Consider the following 21,555-nt stretch of genomic DNA (forward strand, 5'->3'; position numbering starts at 1 on the left):
ACAGATCAATTTATTATTTGAGTTTATCCTCAACGCAGTTTAAAAAATAGCGACTAACACAGAATATAACACAGTAACAGTCAAACTGAAAAATGCTTATTGCTTAGTTAGAATACCAATGTAAAATGCGCAACAACTGAATTTAAAATAGTGAAATAATAATTCAGAATTGTGTTCTCAAATCGAAAAGTTTGCATCCAACTAGCATTTCACTTTATAATTTTAATTTGGTCAATGCAAAAAATGCGTTTATCTTCATCCACACCCAGAAAAGATTATTGATCAGCTAGTTTGATCACTATATTAGGGAGTTAAGTATCATATTTGATGGATATTTGGCAAAACGATTTAAAGTTCAAATTTTAATTGATTAATCTTATTACAATTAATCACTATTACTCAAATATGCGAATAATAGTTACCAATGTACTGTTCAATCAATCGTTATCAAATATCTATTTCAACATAATGTATAATATAAGTTCAAATGTATTTTATATTTACATTCACCAAGCAGTTCAAAAGTAAATAATAAATTCACAACACAGGTATGGCAGGTTTTAGAAAAAAAATTACAGCAATGAATATCTTCAACACCGTGTTTGACACATTTCATCATAGCTTTTGTCTATGCAGATGCCAAATTCGTAAAGTTAAAAAAAAACTTTGCTCAAAGCAGAACTGTAGCTTTCTGTATGATATGGGAGCAAGTTTCATTTCCTCGGAGATGGTGTGTGTTGTCCTTCTCTAACCAAACTCCATAAGAATGCTCACTCGCGATATGAAAATTTCAGCATGTTGAAAAAACGAATAATAAAAGATGACAATTACAAAAAGTCTAATGTAGATAAAGAACAGTGGAATATGGGGACTGGTATCTTGAAACAGTGCGGTTTGTGTATTTCGATAATCTAACGCAGTGGCTTTCTTTCCAATGAGCTACCGGGACTATGGGCGCTATTTACAGTTCCGGTGCTAGACCTACAACTGCTCAAAGTGTCGTAGTGTGTATTGGGCACTGGCTTCCACGATGCGCTAAGGTATGTATTTGCATTAGAATCTATCTTCGGGTTGTTCTTTTTTGCATCATATACGACCACTCGCGCCGAGTTTGTTATGACGGATTCCCGTCTATTATATCGATGATGTGTAAATAAAAATCGAACATCACTGTTCCTCCATTTTCTTTTAACAATTCTCCAGTCCGCTTTGTTCACAACGCAATACAATAAAAATATTTGAAGTCCTTGGAGGCCATTTACTACGGTATGTGCTGTTAGAAGAGTAGTGGTCGCACCAGGTATATTACCTAGAATACCCAGTATCCACGGAATTGCAAGAACTGGCATTAATATTGCAAATGTTCGAGTCACAGATAGCATATGTTTCACATGCCTTTTTTGTCTGGCAGCCGACCCAAGAGGTATGGCACCGCTACCAATCGATGTGATCGAAGATCGATATCGTGGCGGGGGTGTACTGCCACGACTTTGGATGGCGTTCCCATTTGAGTAACCGTATTGAGTGTTGCTCGATTCAAAGTTTCTCACTCGGTAAGTTTGAATTTTTCTATTCATCTTCATAACACCTTTTGTTATGTAGCACAAAATGGCTATATTTGCCACAACGACAAATATAATTGGACCAACAGCAGTCCATACAATTCCGCTGTCAGCACTCAGCCAACATCTTTCATACATTGGCGTTGAATATGATGTATTTTGTGATTTCTGTAGAGTAATTTTATAGGCTTCAGCCAAATCGATATACTTGTTGTTTGATATCCCGTATGCTGCCGCAGGTACCGTAAAAACTAGAGGCGCACACCAAGCAAATACAGTTTGCACTATTGTCAAAGTAGGATATTCCACGTTCAATGTTAGTTTCGGAAACATCTTCACGAATATTCCGAGTCCTTCGCAAAAGGACCAAAAGCCCGTGGCAAGTAGGAAATAATGAGTCATTATGGTGGCTGCTACACATCCGTTATCATTATGATTTCTTGCGAAATCGCTCCAAACAATAACTAAGTGGAGACACAGTAACGAAACACAAAGACTAACTTGCGAGTTTGTTCGGTTCGAGTTCATACCTGTTGCTTTTGGTGCGAATGTGGAATCAATACCAGCCCCGTGTCTCGCAATCAATATAAATAAAACTGTAAGTAACAAGCAGCATATGCTTGCAATCTCAAAAGCCAGAGAGATATAATGAACCTCGGCCGGCATAACCACCGAACTATTCAACATTAATAAAGTCACGAAGGTCGTCGTGTGTTCGCACTCGCACGTCACTCCGCCGGCATTTGATTTCGTGGATCGGCATCCTTTGTCACTCCACGTTCCGGTTGTTGTGAAATCAAACCAGACGCACACTCGCTGAACATTTTTGATTCTTTCGTTGGATTTCAAGCCTTCAAGTTCGGTGAAGTCATTTTGGAGATCCACAGAATAAGTAACTGGTAAACTTTCTTTGATCATATCCAATTTATCATTTTCGCGATAATAAGCAACCGTCACAGCAGTTACATTTTCCGGTATTCTAGCATCTGACCGCGTCAAGTTTCTAGGCATAGTACTCATGTCTTTCCATAATGCTACAACCACGGTTAGTTTGGATACTTGTTTTCCACTAATTTTTGTCGCATTCAACACTTTTTTTATTGGAATTTGGACATGAACAGAACTAGCTTCGCTCGGCTTTATTTCCAGCGAAGAAACATTGTCGCTTGTTGTAACGTTACCATCATTATTTCTTGTAGAAATTGGATTCAAGGATATTGTTTGTACAACGACGGTGACGTCTTCTCTAATAATTTCGTCATTATCGAGCTTTGCGAAATCTTCGGAAACAGATTCTTCAAATTTCCTTATTTTTGAGGCGGCGTCCCCAACGAGCAATTCGAGATCTGTGGAAATGAAATAACTCAAATTCAACTGCGTGCTAAATAAAAACTACTTATCCACGAAATGAGTAATTGGAAATTTTAACGCGCTGTACAAATTTTGTATATTATCCTACACTTATTAGAGAAAAAATATTTTATTGAATAAAAAATCATGCTTACGTACTTTTATGAGCTGTTTGTGTCGGATCGAGTTCTGGATATTCTGGTGATGTGCGATTCACTGGTTCTGCAATAATTATAGAAAGAGCAAGATTCAATCACTGATCTAAGTCGAATTTAAATCAGAAAACAAAAAGTCAAAATATGGATTAATTTCGAAGTAAAGTTTACTCTCGTTTATTTTTGCGTTAAGTTCAGATTGTGAATAAAGTATTTTTTAAGAAAGATCGCGTTATGGAGTATGGATGACAAAACAGGAAGCACCGTTAGTTGGCGATCCGCGAAAGTTTGACCACTAGATGAGCTGGTAATGTTCTTCTATTACGTATATGTTATTGCATTATTGATGATTGAACTATTACTTATAAACAATATGCTAGAATTGTGTATGTATATAATTGCCATGTATATTAATAATGAAAGAACTTACTTTTTTCATTTAGTGATTGAGAATTGATTCCGTCAACTATTAAATAAAAATGGCAAATTTAAAAAACAAATCAAGGCACACTCTGTAACAGCGACAATTTGAAAAGATTTCACAATAAATCGAAAATTTACCTGCGCCCAACGTTAAGAGTAGCACAATAATCAACATATGATAAACATCCATTACTTGTCTTCTTGTTGCTTCAAGCAAATAATATAAACTCAAAGTGTAACGAAAATCTTCAATCAAGCGCTTGCGTCATGTTTTCTATATATAGTTAGAACCTGCTGTAACCAATATACATGCGATTATGTCATAGTCTGACAAAAATATCAAGGCAAATTTGTAGACGAATAACGCCGTTTTTGGATTATGAAATACTGTAATGTGGGGAAACCCTTAATATTACTTTGATAATAATTCATTAAGTTTAATGTAAGTAGTCGAAGTTTACTGAAAGAAACGCATTATTGTCCACGCTTGAATGTTAATAAAACGCCGGTCTGATCGTGAAAAAGACGTTTATACCAATTATTCACTGGTATAAGTCTCGGATATTACTGCTATAAGCACTGGCATAAGTCTTCTATATTACTGTGTTTTAACAATTTAGCACGTATGTCCTGTCACGTATAGGGAGGGTCGTGCTTTGATGGTTTCTCTGAACATGGCCTGAATCATTTTCTGCATGAAATCTGCAGAAAATATGATTTTCATCCTAATTTTTCATCAAATGAATTATTGCTCAATTATGTTTTTTTTCATAATTTATCCGATCCATAAAACAGTTAGAATAGTGCCTAATGTTAGTTATTCATATTGCGAATAGCTATAGAATATAAATAGTATATATAATATTGAGTACATATATAGAGTACTCTACAAAGTTTGCAAGTTTGCTGGAATAGTTCTTTTGCAAATTTTCATCAACTTTATATTTACATATTTTATTTCTTATTTCCTTCCTGTTCGGAGGAACGAGGATACAAACTAAATATACATATGCTACTGAATAACGACTGCTCAATTATAAAAAAGTAAGATGCTCTTCAATTTTTTTTTTGATTTATAACCAATAAAATATCATCAAGCGATATCAAACAACTACTATGTTTAAGAATGTTTACACTCTTGGTATCTTATCCTTATTATGCCTTATGGACCATCACAAACTAATCTTGAAACTCTACGTATTATGTGATGTGGCAGTTATGCCAACCACAGCTCGTCCACTGGAACCGTCACTGTTCTGTATTGTTTTGTATATTGAAAGCAAATGAACTGATGCTAGTGTTCAAATTTATTTAAACCAGTCAAAAGTACCCTCTAAAACCTGTCTACCCTTTCTGTTGAGCGTAGTTTCACGAAAATCCATCTTTAGAATGTGACGCAGTAAAATCACTTATTTCGATAGTATAGTCCGCTAATAATCTGGACGTATTCTTTTTATATTCACAGCACCGACAATATCATACTTGGTCTTGATAATCGACTGCACATTGAGTTCACACTATGACTAACGAATATTCATTCCATCTATTAACATACTGAAATATACATGTCATCAATTTCTCTAACCAGCAGTCAATTAGGATAATTTCAAAATAAAATTCTAAATCATCTCATAGCCTGTTTTTCTGCTCATAAAAGAAGTATTCGTAATATATAGCATATGGAAGAAAAAGGGACGCGGTAGGATTTTTGCATGACGTTAGACTATGCATATGTAGGAAGTGTGGTGACGCAGATGTTCAGTATTCAATACATAACCTAACAGAACTGTTCAGAAAATAATTGAATATAATAGGAATTTCATGTAAATGCAGTTCATCAGCACAGACTAACTGTTCGGGAAAACAAAAAACTATGATTTCATGTCACTATTACGCACCATTACGCCATTTTTTCAAGAATATAAAGGCATATCAGGCATACCTTGATGGTAAATATGCTAGTACCTCCCGTTTAATAAAATGGGTGTTCGGGCTATAGCTGTTTCTAAACACTGACTACACAAGTGCATTCTCCAATCGCTATTGTCCTAATTTGCTCGTTTACTTAGAAACAATGCAGTCATCTGATTCTGATGATGTACACTTCCTTCTCGTTGCTAATTCATCAAGTCATTAGTATGTTTGACTCATTATATGGAACTTTGACATGATTTTTCAAAATCAGAAAAACTCAGACTATTAATATCGGAAACCCGGAATATATCTGATTCACGAAAGACAGTTGAAAATCCAAAACTCTTTGAAAATTATTTTTAGAATGTTGTAATCATGTTAATTTTCTTGTTACAGCATGTTTTTCGGTATCAGCGCAACTTCTTATTAAATAGAAAATCTTGCACTACTATTTTAAAAACCAGTATGTCACCAAAATGTTATTGCAAAAAGATCAGTTACTATTATTCAATGAGTATTTTTTACGTATTAGACAATTCGCATTTATTTTCATTCGTAACATAGAAACACTCACATTTTTGATTTTATATATAACCTTTTGCGTAGAATAATGACCGCATGCATTTCATGAACCTTGAACTCGTCAAGACTATGCCATGAACTTTCATAGTCTTTCAAAAAAAGTTTCGGTCTTCGTAAAAACACAATTTGTCCAAAATCCAAAATATTTCATGAATAACATTCTTTTTTTCATGTACAGATATTTCAATCCATAAATCAATGTGGTTTTTGGACTTCTGCAGACGAATATTGAAATTATGAATTTGAAAAATTGGTATTTAAAAATCGATAATGTGATTTTTTATATGTAACAAATAGAGTAACTGCATTACGGGATCCACTTGCTCAGTATCACTGTGCTACTTGTGCTGTGTTAAATTTGCCCAAGCACGCGCCAATTGTAATCTTCAACGAAAGATCAACAGCTCATTTATGACCGTTGAACCTGGCAACGATTATGTTATTACTATTTTTACGACGTCACTAAGAGTTTCATTCAGGTCTTCAGATGCGTCATTATCATATCCGTTGAACGATTTGGAAATTTTAACTCCATGAATATGATTCCATATTCAGTATTATAAAACGTCATTTCCGTTCAAATGGTCAGACACCAGACGAATGGACTTCTTCGTGACATCTTGTTGCAATACTTCGTGACTATCTGAATCGTATATACATATAAAGATAATCTGGACTCAAAAATATATTTATACGTGACTGCCCAACCGTTTCACCTCAATTACAATTCTTTGGTCTATCAAGTGAGTCAAATCTTTGTGTCGGCCAAACCTCATGCAAATTTAGTTTACAGATCTATAATCTTCTCAAAGCAGCTGTTCGGATCCCATATTATCAGTTCAAAATAGCCAAGTTTTCAAATGCTTTGCCATAATTTTAATTCGAGATTTTCATTAAAAACACATGCCAGGCTATATGGCTTCAAATACTATATAGGGGTTATATTTAGCAGTGCATAAATGAGTATGTATTTGTGAATGGAACTGAATATTACGTATATGGAATTAAAAGTAATAAAATTACAGATATCTGATTGAGCAAATTGTGCGATAAATATAGAAATTGAGTGTACATGATAATGTAAATCTATAACGGCGCAGTTGGAGTACCTAGTCGGGCCGAATATTTCGAATCAGCCTCGTTTTCGGATTAATGGCTTTAAAAAGAGATACCGGGTTCGAATTTTTTTCAAAATCATTCACAAGGATTACCTATAGAGCGCAGATAGTCTTACGTTCAAAAATTGAATTTACAGTTCTTATTTGCAGATGTACTTTTGAGATCTGGGCCTGCATTGGACTCATATACATACATATTCATGTTTCAAAAACTTCTTCTCCTGTAAATTCAACCAAATCTAGGCTGTGACCAAGATTTGTCTGCCCTATTTCTTCATTTGAATTTTTAACGTTTGGTTTTGCATTTTTTCCAGGTGATGTAAAAGTAGACCCAATCGATACCGTTGTTTTTCTTGTTGTTTCTGAAGCAGTCGAGGGGGTTAATGTTCTTCCAAATCGCGTGGTAGCACTTTGTGGAGCAAAAGGTTGTGCAATTGTGGAACTGATGACATCTTCTGCAAAAACAAAGCGTTTTGAAGTAAGAAGCGTAAAATTCTACAGTATTTTACATTTTTTGTTCATTTATACTAGTTTAGTTTTTGCCAACTTAACAACATACAATTTCATCAATGTGTCATATTACCATTTTTGTTCTTTTGGAAATTACATCTTTGTGTTATGGCCGTCGTCCAGGCTTGCCTCACATCCTTTCGCCTTAAACAGAAGAAGTAGAATACAAATACTCCCTGGAAGAAAATGAAATGTTATCAAAAGACACCATGCAATTTCTTTCTCAGAATCAACAGCAAACGAAATAAAATTGCTCATTCGTTCATTATCCTATAATGTGATATGCAAGTTAGATACTTTAATTTAGAAACGATGCATAAAAGTGAGTATCAACGGACTTCATTGCAGGTGATGAATATCGTAACAGAGTTTGTCCAAAAAATTCGCTTTAAACTAAATGTTAAATTACGAAGATTCAAAATGCTTGACAGTAGTTACATTTTTATATTAAAATTTAGCATCATTGAAGGGCAATCGTGATTTATGCTGAGTTTCAATGAAACGAAAACTAAAAAGTGCTAATAACCAATATTCACAAATATACATTTGCGCTATTGTATATATATATATTTATATATACTTATATTCTCAGATACAGGATTTCTATATGTATGGCATTGTGTTTCATCGGCTATGATTCAGTCAGTTTCTAAATATATTTACCTGTGCCGAAGTCGTTATAGCAAAAAGCCATCCAAATACTTCCTGCACTAGGGCATTGCTTGATACGACCAGTGGTATAGCAAATATCCAAGCCACACCGAGAAGCAAGGCTACAAGTATAGCACGTAGAACATGGATAATGGGCTTCTCTTCAATCGAACACTGTACCTACAAGTAGATATTTTTTTGACTTGAAGTAAAACAAGAGAGCTATGCTCAAATATATGGACACGTAGAGTCACATAATTTTGATGACGTCATAGCGAAAAAAAGTCATAGCCCTCTGGAAAATTTTTATCTTTAACCACTGAAAATTTCAAAGCAATTGGTCCAGTATTCAAAGAGAAAGGCGATTTCTTCAAAACGTGTTAACGGAGACAAATAATAACAATAACAACAAAATTTTGAAACGATCGTTATGCCCACTACGTGTCCAATTATATCCTAAGACACATAAAAAAAAATAATCCTACTGATTTCCGACCCCATGTTATTGCTTTAATAATGACAACAGATAATACAATGTTGAATGTTAAAAATATTCCAACAATCAGAAGAAATCCGAAATAGAGTGAATTCCCTTGCAACCAACAATAACTTTCGGCAACGTAGGTTGACCATACATCAGTTTCGCAACCTGAAAATAGTGAATGAGTTTTAAGAAAATTAAAGGAGTTAATGTGTAATCGCCCAATGTAGATTTTGATAAAATACCAGTTCCACTTTAAAAGCAAAGTGAATATTCCCATTTCAAAAACTATGTAACTCGAATAGCATAAGAGCTATCGAAAAATCAAATCAGTTATATGTGATGATTTTTGGTTACATATTATAGGTGGATATTTGAGCAGGTGGGTAGAAAGTTTTACCTGCGGGTACTCATCAAGGTATATTTTTACTTTATAAAATAGTTTCCGACTCATGCTCTAAGACAGGGGTGGGAAAGGTTTTTGGAAAAAAGGTCAAAATACCTAGACTGGCGGAACATGTAAATCTGACGTAATAATTTGCCTATCATTCTTCACGAATTAGGGTGCAGAAAAGGTTTGCAGCAACAGATTATTAGAAAACATCAAAAACGATAGACTAAATTACATGGCGAGAATGCGTAAGCTATGAACAAAAAATACCGTGAAAAAAGAAAGGGAGAGCGTTATGAGGAATTTAACAAAACTTTTTCGGCACTAAATTGAAACTCAAGGGCTGCGCATGACCGCACACGACAACGCACGAGGCACAAGGTGGAAAGCACGCCGTCGAGTCCAGTGAGCAAGAAAACGTGAAGTTTTGTTATCACCCCATAACATAAAAGTCTGTGGGAACCTAAACTACACTTACCCAGACTACGATCACAATATAACAAGCCTACTGCACCATACAGATTTCAATAACAACAACTATGTAGTGCATGCAGAATTGGTTAAAAGCAGAAATTTATGGTAACATCAGGCGAGCCAGATTGAATCGCTCAACGGGGCGTAGTTTGTCCATGTAAGCTCTAAGCATATTGCAGGGATATCGTATAATGAATTAGTCTTACCTGCTCCTTTATCCCATTGCATATACTGCGATAAAATCGAGAAACTTATAGTAGTGAGAACAATTGCTGCTGCGACAGCATAGACAACAATTGCAGATTTAACCCCTTCGTCTTTCGCGTGCCTTCTATCAAACGTTTGAACAAACATCCTGCGAAATTGTGGAAAAATTTTACTTCATAATAGCAGTGGAATTCTGAGGTTCAGCCTAGTTAGTAGTAACCTATTACCAATGTTAAATTATGTCTGTCAAATTTAGTCAGCTTTGCGCAATTGATGTATGCTCAATGTACTGAAGCAGTACTGTACCGTACTTTCACACTCGGGGGCGCCAAAGTGCATTGCTGAGAACTTCGTCGAAGTAATGGATATTGACCACATCAACATCTGACTGCTGAAAATCGATTGATTGAATATTTTGGTAGTAGAATGTAATACCCTAGCGGTAAGCGCACAGTATGGGTAATTAACAAAACGAAATGACGTATTAAAGTGTCTTTTTGTGAACAAAATTTAATTAAAATTGGTCGGAAAACTGTGTATTTTCAAATCTTTGGAGGGGACGTTGCAGGTCTCGTCGCCCCAGCGAGGAATGAGAGCAGAGGAAAAGTGAAAAAAGGGTAATAGACTTCTAGGAACTTCTTCCTGGTACCGTAATCGAATAGCCCATTTACTATGAATAATAGCGATTTTACCCAATAACAACAATCACCTAAACAACAAGAGAGCAATGCTCAAATATATGGACACGTAGACGAGAGCGAATCAGTCCTTACCGGTACCTTTGACGCTACCGGTACCATCAAGAAAATTTTAGATTTTCAGTAGCAGGAATTTTGCAGAATCGAAACGTACAGCCAGTCTCCACACGGACTAAAATCAAAATCCGTGTTCCCATGGATAAAAAAAATTCGGACGAAATTTCAAATTTAATAGAATTCATACAAAATTTAAAAATAAATAAAAGTAATAGCCTTCTAGAAAAAATTCAATCTTCAACTACTGAAAATTTCAAAGCAATTGGTCCAGTAATCAAAGAGAAAAGCGACTTTTTAAAAACGTGTCAAAGAACAAGAACAACAACAGAATATTGAAACGATCGCTGCTATGTCTACTACGTGTCCAACAAGAATAGCAACAACACGAATTCATCAAAATCATGTGTACACTAAGTGTCCAATAATGTCTGAACAAGTATTCTCACCTGTACATTGTTATGCTCTCTACCGCCATCCATCCCCAAGCTGCTAGTAAGAAGAAATGTATAAGGGCAGATACAGCAACACAAACTTGTCTGTTACGCGTCGCTTCTATCCCAATCAAGAATATGAAGTAAGCAATGGAAAGGCAGGCACATAAGTTAATATGAGTGAATGCAGATCGCACGCGACGAAGTTCTCTGTATAAACGAATTGAATATTACTGATATTTTGTTTTTGTCTGGCATAAAACTTTGAATCAACTTCAAATTCTGGAATACCCTTCCAGCTAGCAATTTTCTGACAGTGTTGACTGTTGAAGTTCTTCATATACCGCACCAAACACCATGCATATAATGAATGGAGCAGAGATCTTTCAAGAAAACCCAATCGAAAATATAAAGACGGCTTTGTACACCAATTAGGCCCGTAATGCGAAATATTTTATTAGTAAAATACTTAAAATACATAGGATGAATTGCATAACTCACGGTACAAACAAAAATATCCATATGGTTAATGCAAGGCATACAATACAGATAATCATTCCAATAGTGCTCACAACATCCAGAGCATAATTTGGTAGCACGTGTTCACTCTGAATAGAAAAATATTTGTTAACGTGCTATTTAATGCTATATTTATATATATTTCAATACAAAAATTCAATATCTATGATCAATTTGAATAACAAGTCAATTAAAACCAGCATGTTATAATTTAAGATGTACGAATATGATCAGCCACAAAAAATGACTCGTTTGGTTCATAGATGATTTTGCACTTTTCAACCGTTTGTCTGAACTAGAAAATAGCGGAACTTCTCCTCAAAGGCCGTACGCTATCCAAGCGAACCAATACATTTTTTCAGTAACTCCAATAAATCGGCTGATGGGGATTAGATCCCAAAAAACTTCAGACAAAATATACACTAATTCAATTTATTTTTATAAAACGTATTTTCTGCTCTACATTGTAACGCGTCAAGAACTGAGCGCAGTCGTCTAAAATTGTGATATTGTATTTTAGATTGTCGAGTTTAAAACATTATTACTCAAAGTGAGATGGAAAACAAGTTTTTATATACACGGTGTTCATAAAGTCTTGTTACAATTTCATTTTTGTTATAAAATCTGTTCTCCATATGCCCGTTTATTTTAGTGATTCAGTGTTTATTTGAGCTTTTTCTTCAACAAATATAGCTATATGTGCAAAAAAACTATATCTGGTATCTATACTTGGAACCATAAACTTGGAATCAAACTTAGGTTCATTCAGATGTCTGTATACATCCAAATTGAATCTTACCACAACAACTGCAAAACTTGTTGTATGATCACATTTGCATCTGACAACATCGGTTCTCTGACCAATAACCGGAGGTTCAACGCGACACCCGTCTGTTTTCCATAACTGCTCTGGGTGATCATAATATCTACATTCCGTTTTGAGACACTAAATAGCGAGAGTACAAAAATGAAGCTCCACCTCCATTTATAATAGTGTAAATTTATTAATTTAATATTCTCTGAATTTAGACATTGAATATTTCTGACGTTGTGAAAAATAAGTGAGGTAAGTATTTGAATCATTATCGTATTCTTTAGCGTACCGTTCCTGAAGAAACATTCTTATTGTCCGCTATTTGCATCGAAAACTCGACTGGAACGCTGTATGTTTGTGTGCCGTCTGTAACTGTTGCTGATATAACCTAAGCATTTGAATAAATTGAAATATTTACACTGACAAGTCTGAGTAAAAATTAAACTATTTACAAACCGCAAAATTTTCGGAAATTTCATCAAGAAAGTATTTATTTTTAATAAGTGAGAAAGCCAACGGCACATTTTTGGTTTCACTGACTAAAAGCTATGATCAATTTCAATCGTCATTATCTTCATGATACACAGAATAATAAAGTCATTTGAGTTTTTTAGCAAGAGTTGGAACCGCCGTGATTTGTTACCAAACGTTTCAAATCTACAGTTGCCAGAAATTAGGCAGTACCTTAAATGTACTTACTGAATTCACTTCGACTTTTTCATCGGTTGGAAACAACTCATCATCATCATAAGACATAAAAACAGCGCGAAATTGCTTTTGGTTTCCGTATCCTGGTGACTTTCCCGGCAACGGAGGATCAGCTAACACTTTTATATTTGATCTTCGATCATTACTTGAATGCTCCAACGCAAGGTCGTCTTCATGCTCAAGTTTTACAACCTGAAGTAAGAATTTATTTTAGCTTCTAAATTATTCCGGTACTATAGTCTCATACCAAGCATAAATAGTAATGGCTTAGGAAGAAATTGTTCTTCTTGATCGCTATGGTCCCACAGCAATTTTAATCAGATACCACGTAAGCTACTGTCTAGTGCTGACTGTACTCTTCGCAGTCTTCGTTCATGAATAAACAAATCGAGTTAAGGAGATTATTGATTATCTATACATCGATAATACATATTTGACTAATTGGGTGAGAGCGACTGGTATATATGTACTTGAATGTTTTACATCACAGATGACTTATCCAATGACGTGTTATTCATTTGCATATTATACCACTGAATTACAATTGTCAATCAGTCCATGTAATTGATAAATCGCTGAGGTGTTCTCCTAATCCGAAAAGATTCAATTTCTGATATATTATATATATTATGAAGACCGAAAGTAAGGCCGAATGATGGAATGATCGCCTCGCTGGCACATGTGATATATTTTCAAGTCAGCAATAAGAAATGATTTAAATTGAACGCAATCTTTTGGTTTAAATTAGCGGTTCTCAAACTGAATGCCGCGGCACCCTAGTCTGCAGGAAAAAATTTTAACGTGTGCCCCGAAGCCTTTGTTATTTTTAAGAAATTGATTGAGTTCAGTCGGAATCAGTTATTCCGTCCGAACACAAAGAGATAGTTCAGCCGAAAGGTGAGGCAAATATCGAAAAGATCAAATTCATCATCAGTTAATTGCATTGTTTGGACCAATATTTTCGAGCACTGTGTTTTGAAGCAGCGTGTGGTGGTTTTGGTCATTTGCTTACAACCCCTACTCTACTAAATGATCAGTTTTAAAGCTAACAAAATATTGTTTCCATTTGCATCTTTATGGCTCTACGAATTTAATTTTTTACTCTGATAGAAATCAAAAGCAAAACACGACATTTGGAAATCGAAAAGAAAATGTGAGTGCACTTGGCAATGGCGAGAGCAAGTTTAATTCTTATTTACTTCCAAAACCAAGCCCATTTAACGCATTAGTTTGCATAATAAATGACTTTTGTCTGTAATAAGTGACTCAATTATTTTACAATCGTAGTATTATCAATAAAAGGCCGGATCACATTCAAACTTAATTGGATCGAAAGCATGGCCGACGAGACTCATCACTTAGATTCTAACAAATCTAGGCAAACCCGTACTGCAATCTTCAGCATGTAGCATATTATTAAACAATTGGCGATTTCGTATTGTGATTAAGACAGATAAATCCCAATTGCAACAATATCATAATCTGTTTGCCCATCCCATTTCATGCCCATTTTAATACCTCAACTTCAATTCCATCCGCTTCAAATTTGTGTCGTGTATTATTCGAATCCATCTCGACATGTTGTGCAAATTTCTCCAATGCTTTTTCTAGTCGAGTTCTGAATCCCGGTCGTGCTTTGTGTGTTTTATTACGTCCGTGTCGTGATAAATATCTCCTGATCTTTGCAGTGGCTGCAATGATGTCAGAAAATACTTCAGGGGGTATCTGTAAAACATGCATTTAGTCAACATTTCAGTAGTGTTTTCCAGTTCTCTGAGTTCATAACTGTGGCTATTTCTGATTTATCCCTGTGTTTTTATCGATTTAATTTTACGATATATATACAATTAGCCTGATATTAAGCAAGCATCTTAGCTAGTTTTTGTATAACGACTACAGAGTATTCGACGTGTTTATTCAACTTCCCTGGTGCACAAATTGCTTCTTATTATCAAATTAAAAACTAGTACATTATACCAGTATCCTTTTCCTTTGACACATTTTAGCTTGTACATAAATTTATTTCATAATTGAGACGATGAGATGTACAATTCCTCAATTGCCATGATATTTACCTTTGTGCAATACGACATATGTATACACATAATAGGAAAGGGCGTCAGGATTCAAATATCCAACATATAATACTCCAAGCAAAAATTTTGTTGTAAACATGTGGCAATTGTAGTTTGCTATTCCACAAGTCGAGTCCTGGCGTCTTCATTATTTAAAATTTGCATAGTATAATTATATTCATATATTAAATTACTATATATGTTCATGAAGCCCTAATACAAACAAATTTCGGTTATTAAGTCAAAACCTATACATATATATTAACCAGGTTTGTTTTATTTTAATCACTGTTTATTTAAGATCTTACTTTGATTGCAACATTGCCCAATATCAGTTGCACGAAGCATAAGTAAAGTGCTTTTACCTATGTACCTTGTATTATGTAATTTATGTCTTAGAAAATTTCACCTTTGAATTATTTTCCGACATTTCGGATAATATTTCTATGATACGTGTTATATTATTTGTCGTGAAATTACTCAGAAGTAAAAATATCGCGTGTAATTTTCTTGTCGCCTGCTTCATTGTTATATTTTTTTGTTTTGCATCAACAAATATCTGCAAATTAAAAAAAAAAGTGTGAAGATATAAAATAGTATACGCACCCCAAAAATAGAATCCCAGATTAATCTCAACCATTTATAGGTCATCACCCTTATAGTAAGTAACCTTATTAAATAACACTTTATATAAATGATATACTTCGCTTAAAGAATCTGATAGACTTCTGTCGCATTCCATCCGAACCAAATCTGTGAACTCAACAACCGGTTTACCGCTACAGAACATTAATCCTTTTGGAATTCCTGTTGAGTTGTTTAAATATTATTAGGGTCTTGCAAAGATATATATTTGGTGATTTGTCAAACGATCCTATTCCAACTATTGACCGAATTCAGAGCATAACTTTTTAACCGTAAACGGTGAATCAAATGACAGAAAAATTATTTAATTAAGTTATATATCGTCACGCTAATAACCGAATTGCGTGAGTCATTTTTGACGATTTTGAGTTTTTTTTTTTATAAAATAGGTATTTATGTAATGCTGCGCACCTGTATGTTAACTCAGATTTTATTTTAAGAATTCCGAAACCCATAGAGATGGAGATTTAGTATGACATGCACATTTGTGCAATTGTTCGTCATAATGAATTATCATTGTTACCGCAGGACTATTGTGACGTCACAAGGGCAAAATAACCTTGGCGAAGTATTTTCGAGTTTTTGCATCTCGGATTCTAGCTTAGCGCGTATTAATTTGAATTTTTACTACAGTATAGGAAGACATGCACTTGTGATATTCACCATCCGAGTCAAATTCACCTTGGTTGGCTTTTATATTGGGTGAATTGCTGTTTTATTCTTTATATTTAATCTTAATCTTAGTCTTATTTCGGTGGGTGTGCAGAACGTGTTATATTGATGAAATATATATTTTTAAACATAAAAAATAATGCAAATGAAACTGATTAGCTATTTTGAGGATTAGACTTTGTAGATACTGAAAATTACATTCGGTTTTGGAATGTTTCGTTTTCAGGACTGGTGCATATAATAAAGTTGCAAAATTGCGTATGTCCCCAAATCATAGACACATTTCTGCCTAAGTCACAGTGCGCCATTATGACGTCACTTAACTGCGTCATACAAATTAACTTAAATCCGACTACGATCAAAAAATTGAACCATGGCAAATTATTGACTCTCAATGGCATAACATCATCATCAGGAAGTTTTTTACGTTTTTCTCAAAACTGCTAAAAATGACTTACGCAATTCGGGTATTAGCGTGACGATACATAAGTTTCATATTTGGAGAGGTGCATGTACAAGCATCGGTGGTTTTAATAAATTGCATTAATGGCAGCCCTGGATTTGTTAACGACAAATTCATTAAAATAGTGAGTGGGGTCATAAATCGAAAGCCGCAATTGCTTAAATATATAGAAAAGCCTGTTATATAAAACAAATGTGATGATTTCTATTTCTCCGATTCCAATGTAGGCTACTGATGGTTTGTTCTAAAGTTTATTGATTATTCTTTTTACGATTTCGATGTGATGCAAAGTTATAACTTTTGTAGTTTCGTTTCATCTACCACTTACCATTAGGGCATTTCTCCACAGAATATCCAAATCTTCTAACTTTTGTTCTTGGAAACGTAAGTTCGGACTCATTTAAAAGAACGTATTTGTCACAAAATTTTATTGTTTTTTGGGGTCGTTTTGGTACAGAAAATGTGGGCATACTCGTATTGTAGAAATCGTCTTCTGGTCGATGTATAGCTGTTTCATTTGAGGTTTTATTTTTACCATCTGAATTCTTTTCCAGGCAACCTAAGTGGGGTAAATGTTATCGAATAGTTGATTAAAAGTATTATTAAAACTCTTTTCATTAACATTCAGATTTTAACTGAAATTTACATTACGTGCACTCAGTCACCTACCGGCGTATAATGGTCGCTCACATATTAGAGTTGTTTCTACCTCATCACACGGTGCGGACGGTTCTGCTTCTTGTCTCTTGTGCGTGACCTCTGGCCGTTTTTCAATACAATTGCTATTTCTGTCAAAAAAATGTTTACAATTTATTCGACATGTAAATTTACTGCTGTTGTATTATTACGCAGTTCAAATCCTGCCTTTCCGTCTACTCATTCAAAAACTTGGAATATGCAATCGGCATAATGGTCTGAAAATATAAAAGAATACAGAGTGTATACATCTATTGAAATAAGTTATTAATTAGTTGGCATCATTTAATAATTTATGTATAGTATAAATTCAAAATCGCTCACATAAAAAATTTCTCCGCAAGGTTGCTGTTTAGGGGAACTTTTCTCCCAAATGTTGCACAATGATTTGGCACATGTGGAAATTTTCTTCCATCTGTAACGTGGGTGTAAATACTACTGTTATACACCACGGAGTTGTGCACGACATCATCTGTAAAAGTTTAAAGCAATTTCTAAAAGAAAATTTTTCCTTGATCGTTTTTCATATCAAATTATGTACAGTTGTTCCATGCTATCATAATATTAGTGGTAATTTATCGGCAATTTCCTGTTAGTTTTCTCTTCGGGATAGTAGTATTTAACGCACCAGAATATTGGAGAAAGCTGGTCTTACTAATTTTTGTAATTTTCAGTGTGAATCGGTGGGCATTAGTCAATATCGCAGAGACGTTCTTCGAGTAATTCCGTACGTCTGTCGTCACATCCTATCAAAGCACTTTCATTCATTTGAGACCCCTATTCTGGGAGTGAATACATTTCGCTTTAATTATTCAATATCATAAAAACAAAAAATCTTACTAGGATAATGGCAAAGATACGCCGGTAATTTACGACCACAGCTTAAACTTTCCCATCGACCATTCTTTGCTCGTGATACAAATGCGCAGAGTTCGTCGTTTTTTGTTTCCACTAGTGGGTGTCCTGTTCTCCAGTGCTAAAAAACAAGTCATTGTATAATTAAATGCAGTCAGACTGGGCTGTACATTTCAAATTGCAAACCTGGTAGTGCTGTGCTTGGTGTTCATGTTCGCAGTTCTCATCGACTTTTCCGACTGGCATGCCGTTATCTCCTCTAATCCATAATACTTCACCATCTTTAGGTGATATCAAATATCTTTTCAGTCCTATCCAAAATCCATTGATAGCCGAACTTTCGTTGGTGCCTTGAAGTAGTTAAATACGAACTCAGCATGCGTCACATGTATATTGTTAATATAAATTTTACTATTACTAGAATAATCAAAACAACACCGAGATCAGGTGCTGGACAATAGACATAAAACACATAATAAATGAATCTGAGTGAGCACTTGAAACTGGCATAAATTCTGTATTTATTTAACTTTCATTCACACTATATTATGGTTTTTGAAAAAAATAGAACACAAAAGATTAAAAAAACCTCTGTTCAACATGATTTTTAGTTGTTTTTAGTGAAGATGCTCTATAACTTTTATGCTTTCTTACCGGTTTTTTGGGGAGCCATTTCAAAAAGTGATGCAACTTTGGCATTGGAAACAAAGTTTCTTCTTATAAATCTTTGAATTGTTTCTGAGTGGGAAGTTGCTAAAGTTCCGCCGTCCGATATGCACTTAAAACGAGCTTCCCAATATGTAGACAACCGAGTATACAAAACATACTTGCTGCCATTGGGAGCTCTTGCCGCATGAGTTTTTGATTGCTGAGAAGCTGAAAAGTATTTTAGATTGAATAAGAAGCCCAACAAAAAAAATAGAGCCAAGAAAGAACCAAAATTATCCTGCTATATATATTCGAGGCAAGCACTTGTCCATTGTAGACATTTACAGCAAATATTTCGTTTTGAGTATAAAAGCTACAGTATACGGTATCCTCATAACGCTCTAACAGTGATATCATGATATCCGTTAAATGCCTATATCCATTGCGATATTTTTACACATGATACAAAAAAAAACGTCACTTGATCCCCAACCTTGGCTGCATTAAAAATGAACTCGGATTAGCCTTCACATAATCAGCATGGTATTCATAATGCTATTTCTCCTTACCCAGATGTCCTTTGTCACCAAAATCATACGAATTACATAAGTCTTCCGTACATTCTTGACATGGTGCGCCATCTCCGTCCCCTCTAGATATGGGACATGTATACATGCATCTTTTATAGAGACCATCAACACGCACAGTTACGCATACCTGTGATTGAAATGGACCATATATTATGTAAATAAAACCTTGAAAACCACATAGATTGTAATAAAAATAACTGTAAAGGTCTCCGAAAAGACACTTCCAACTAAGCTATGTACAACTTGGAAGCGCTTGATCCTGCAGAAGAAAAGTGACTTTGGTTAAACATCAACAGTTTAGTAAACCACTTGAAAACCACTTTGTGTTCGATAATAGACACACTGAATACCAATATTGATCGAATAATCTTTCACTAAGCCTTAGTTTCCTGTGTTTGGAAAAAAATTCTTTCTTTATTATTTTTGCTGTTTAGTATATAGTTATCACAACGACATGGTTTCGCCCTAATTTTACCACAACAAATCTGTTAATTATCATCAATTCCGTGAGAAATCAGAACTGCACATGTTTCAGTATATCAGCAATTCGTAATTAATGGCTGTCTCCGATGAGTTTTAGTTTGATAGCAGTCATTAAAGTTAAGTCCACAAAAACCGGCGATAGATTAGGCCGAGATTAGCTATCAGTACTTTTAAATTCAGGGTGATAAATATTTTGAATCAAATTGATGGTAAGGAACATGTAAAGAAATCGCGAATGAACTTTAATAATGGATTTCAAAAAGTCTGAATGGTACAGTATAAAAAGAATTTTTTTTAGGTCGGGGAAGCGTCCATCCTATGATTAGTTAAAAGATTTGAATACATATCATAACTTGGGGCAGCACATAGCTAGTACAGCGCTGTGCTAATTTTAGTACTTTTTGTTATTTCATTTAAAAACGAACTATATGTTTTTAATGATATCCAAAATTTTGCTGATAATTTCAAAACGTTTACCTCGTTATCTTGACAACGAACTGGTTCTTTTTCGTTACATCTCCAGTTTTCATCTTCGCCTTCACAAGAGTAGCAATATAGGGCGGTTGCTGACAAAATACATATGATCGTAATCGTTCTGATACTAGTGGAAGGGACCAAAGATAGGATAAAACTGGATCAATAGTAGTTAAAATCCCATTTGAATATTTTTAGTTTGTTTCCATTTTGCGTATTTGTCCGGTCATAAACACTGAGCTACTCACCCCCAACCAATCTGTTACCTAGAAAAGCATTTGTTCGTGGCCTATCTAATGATAAAACCGCATGCCCATCACCTCGCCCAGTGGCCCGGTTTAGCCTTCGTAGTGGTCAACTCTTTTACTCAACCATTATCCTTATATATGAACATATTCTAAGTATTGTCTCTATCACAAAATGCACAAAATCTATCGCAACCTTTATCGCTTTATGAATTTTAGCATAATAAAACAAAATTACATACCTCGACCGAGGAAACACAAAAGGATCGCGAATATTTTAGTCACCATATCTTCTAATTGTTTGTATAATTGTACCTTCTAAACCTAATTCTGAATCTTTGCCAAAAACTTAAAACATGACTATATGCAAAACATAATTCTTTCAAACTAATTTCAATGCTCATACCTTAATGTCGTGGAGCATCAGAATCGCGGATATATGTCTTTCCGCTCTTTGAAAACTCACACCTTTGACGTGCAAAGGTTGGATGGGATTGCTTGATCTTTCAATATTAAACAACGCACTTTCGTGTTTGATCAGGCCAAATACAATATTATGTTGGACATTCAGGATGAAATTTACTTCCTATACATTTGTTGGACGTGAAATGGATCTATGGATCGTTTTGTCTTTTTTTATTTCTGTTCATGTTGCTATCAAAAA

At 34.7% G+C, this 21,555-nt stretch overlaps 2 protein-coding genes across 2 annotated transcripts; both read right to left on the reverse strand.

The window, feature by feature from the left end:
* Positions 1–5: 5 nt before the first annotated feature.
* LOC120344836 (adhesion G-protein coupled receptor D1-like) lies at positions 6–3,780 on the reverse strand. The gene is made up of 4 exons (XM_039414155.2): positions 3,629–3,780; positions 3,498–3,533; positions 3,072–3,134; positions 6–2,908 (listed from the first exon to the last, which is right to left on the reverse strand). Exons 1-4 carry the CDS (start codon positions 3,678–3,680, stop codon positions 912–914), a joined length of 2,148 nt encoding a protein of 715 aa, XP_039270089.2. The 5' UTR covers positions 3,681–3,780; the 3' UTR covers positions 6–911.
* Positions 3,781–6,810: 3,030 nt separating this feature from the next.
* LOC120337115 (adhesion G-protein coupled receptor G7-like) lies at positions 6,811–21,305 on the reverse strand. The gene is made up of 22 exons (XM_039404839.2): positions 21,134–21,305; positions 20,650–20,738; positions 19,669–19,816; positions 19,106–19,327; positions 18,638–18,801; positions 18,437–18,572; positions 17,921–18,068; positions 17,570–17,688; positions 17,229–17,459; positions 15,824–15,927; positions 15,530–15,679; positions 14,564–14,770; positions 13,037–13,237; positions 12,627–12,725; positions 12,323–12,469; positions 11,506–11,612; positions 11,020–11,214; positions 9,818–9,966; positions 8,751–8,914; positions 8,278–8,445; positions 7,688–7,790; positions 6,811–7,559 (listed from the first exon to the last, which is right to left on the reverse strand). The coding sequence occupies exons 1-22, from the start codon at positions 21,177–21,179 to the stop codon at positions 7,303–7,305; spliced, it is 3,354 nt and encodes a 1,117-aa protein (XP_039260773.2). The 5' UTR covers positions 21,180–21,305; the 3' UTR covers positions 6,811–7,302.
* Between the last annotated feature and the right edge of the window lie 250 nt (positions 21,306–21,555).

This window comes from Styela clava, chromosome 1 (genome assembly GCF_964204865.1).
Source record: "Styela clava chromosome 1, kaStyClav1.hap1.2, whole genome shotgun sequence".
Classification (NCBI taxonomy): domain Eukaryota; kingdom Metazoa; phylum Chordata; class Ascidiacea; order Stolidobranchia; family Styelidae; genus Styela; species Styela clava.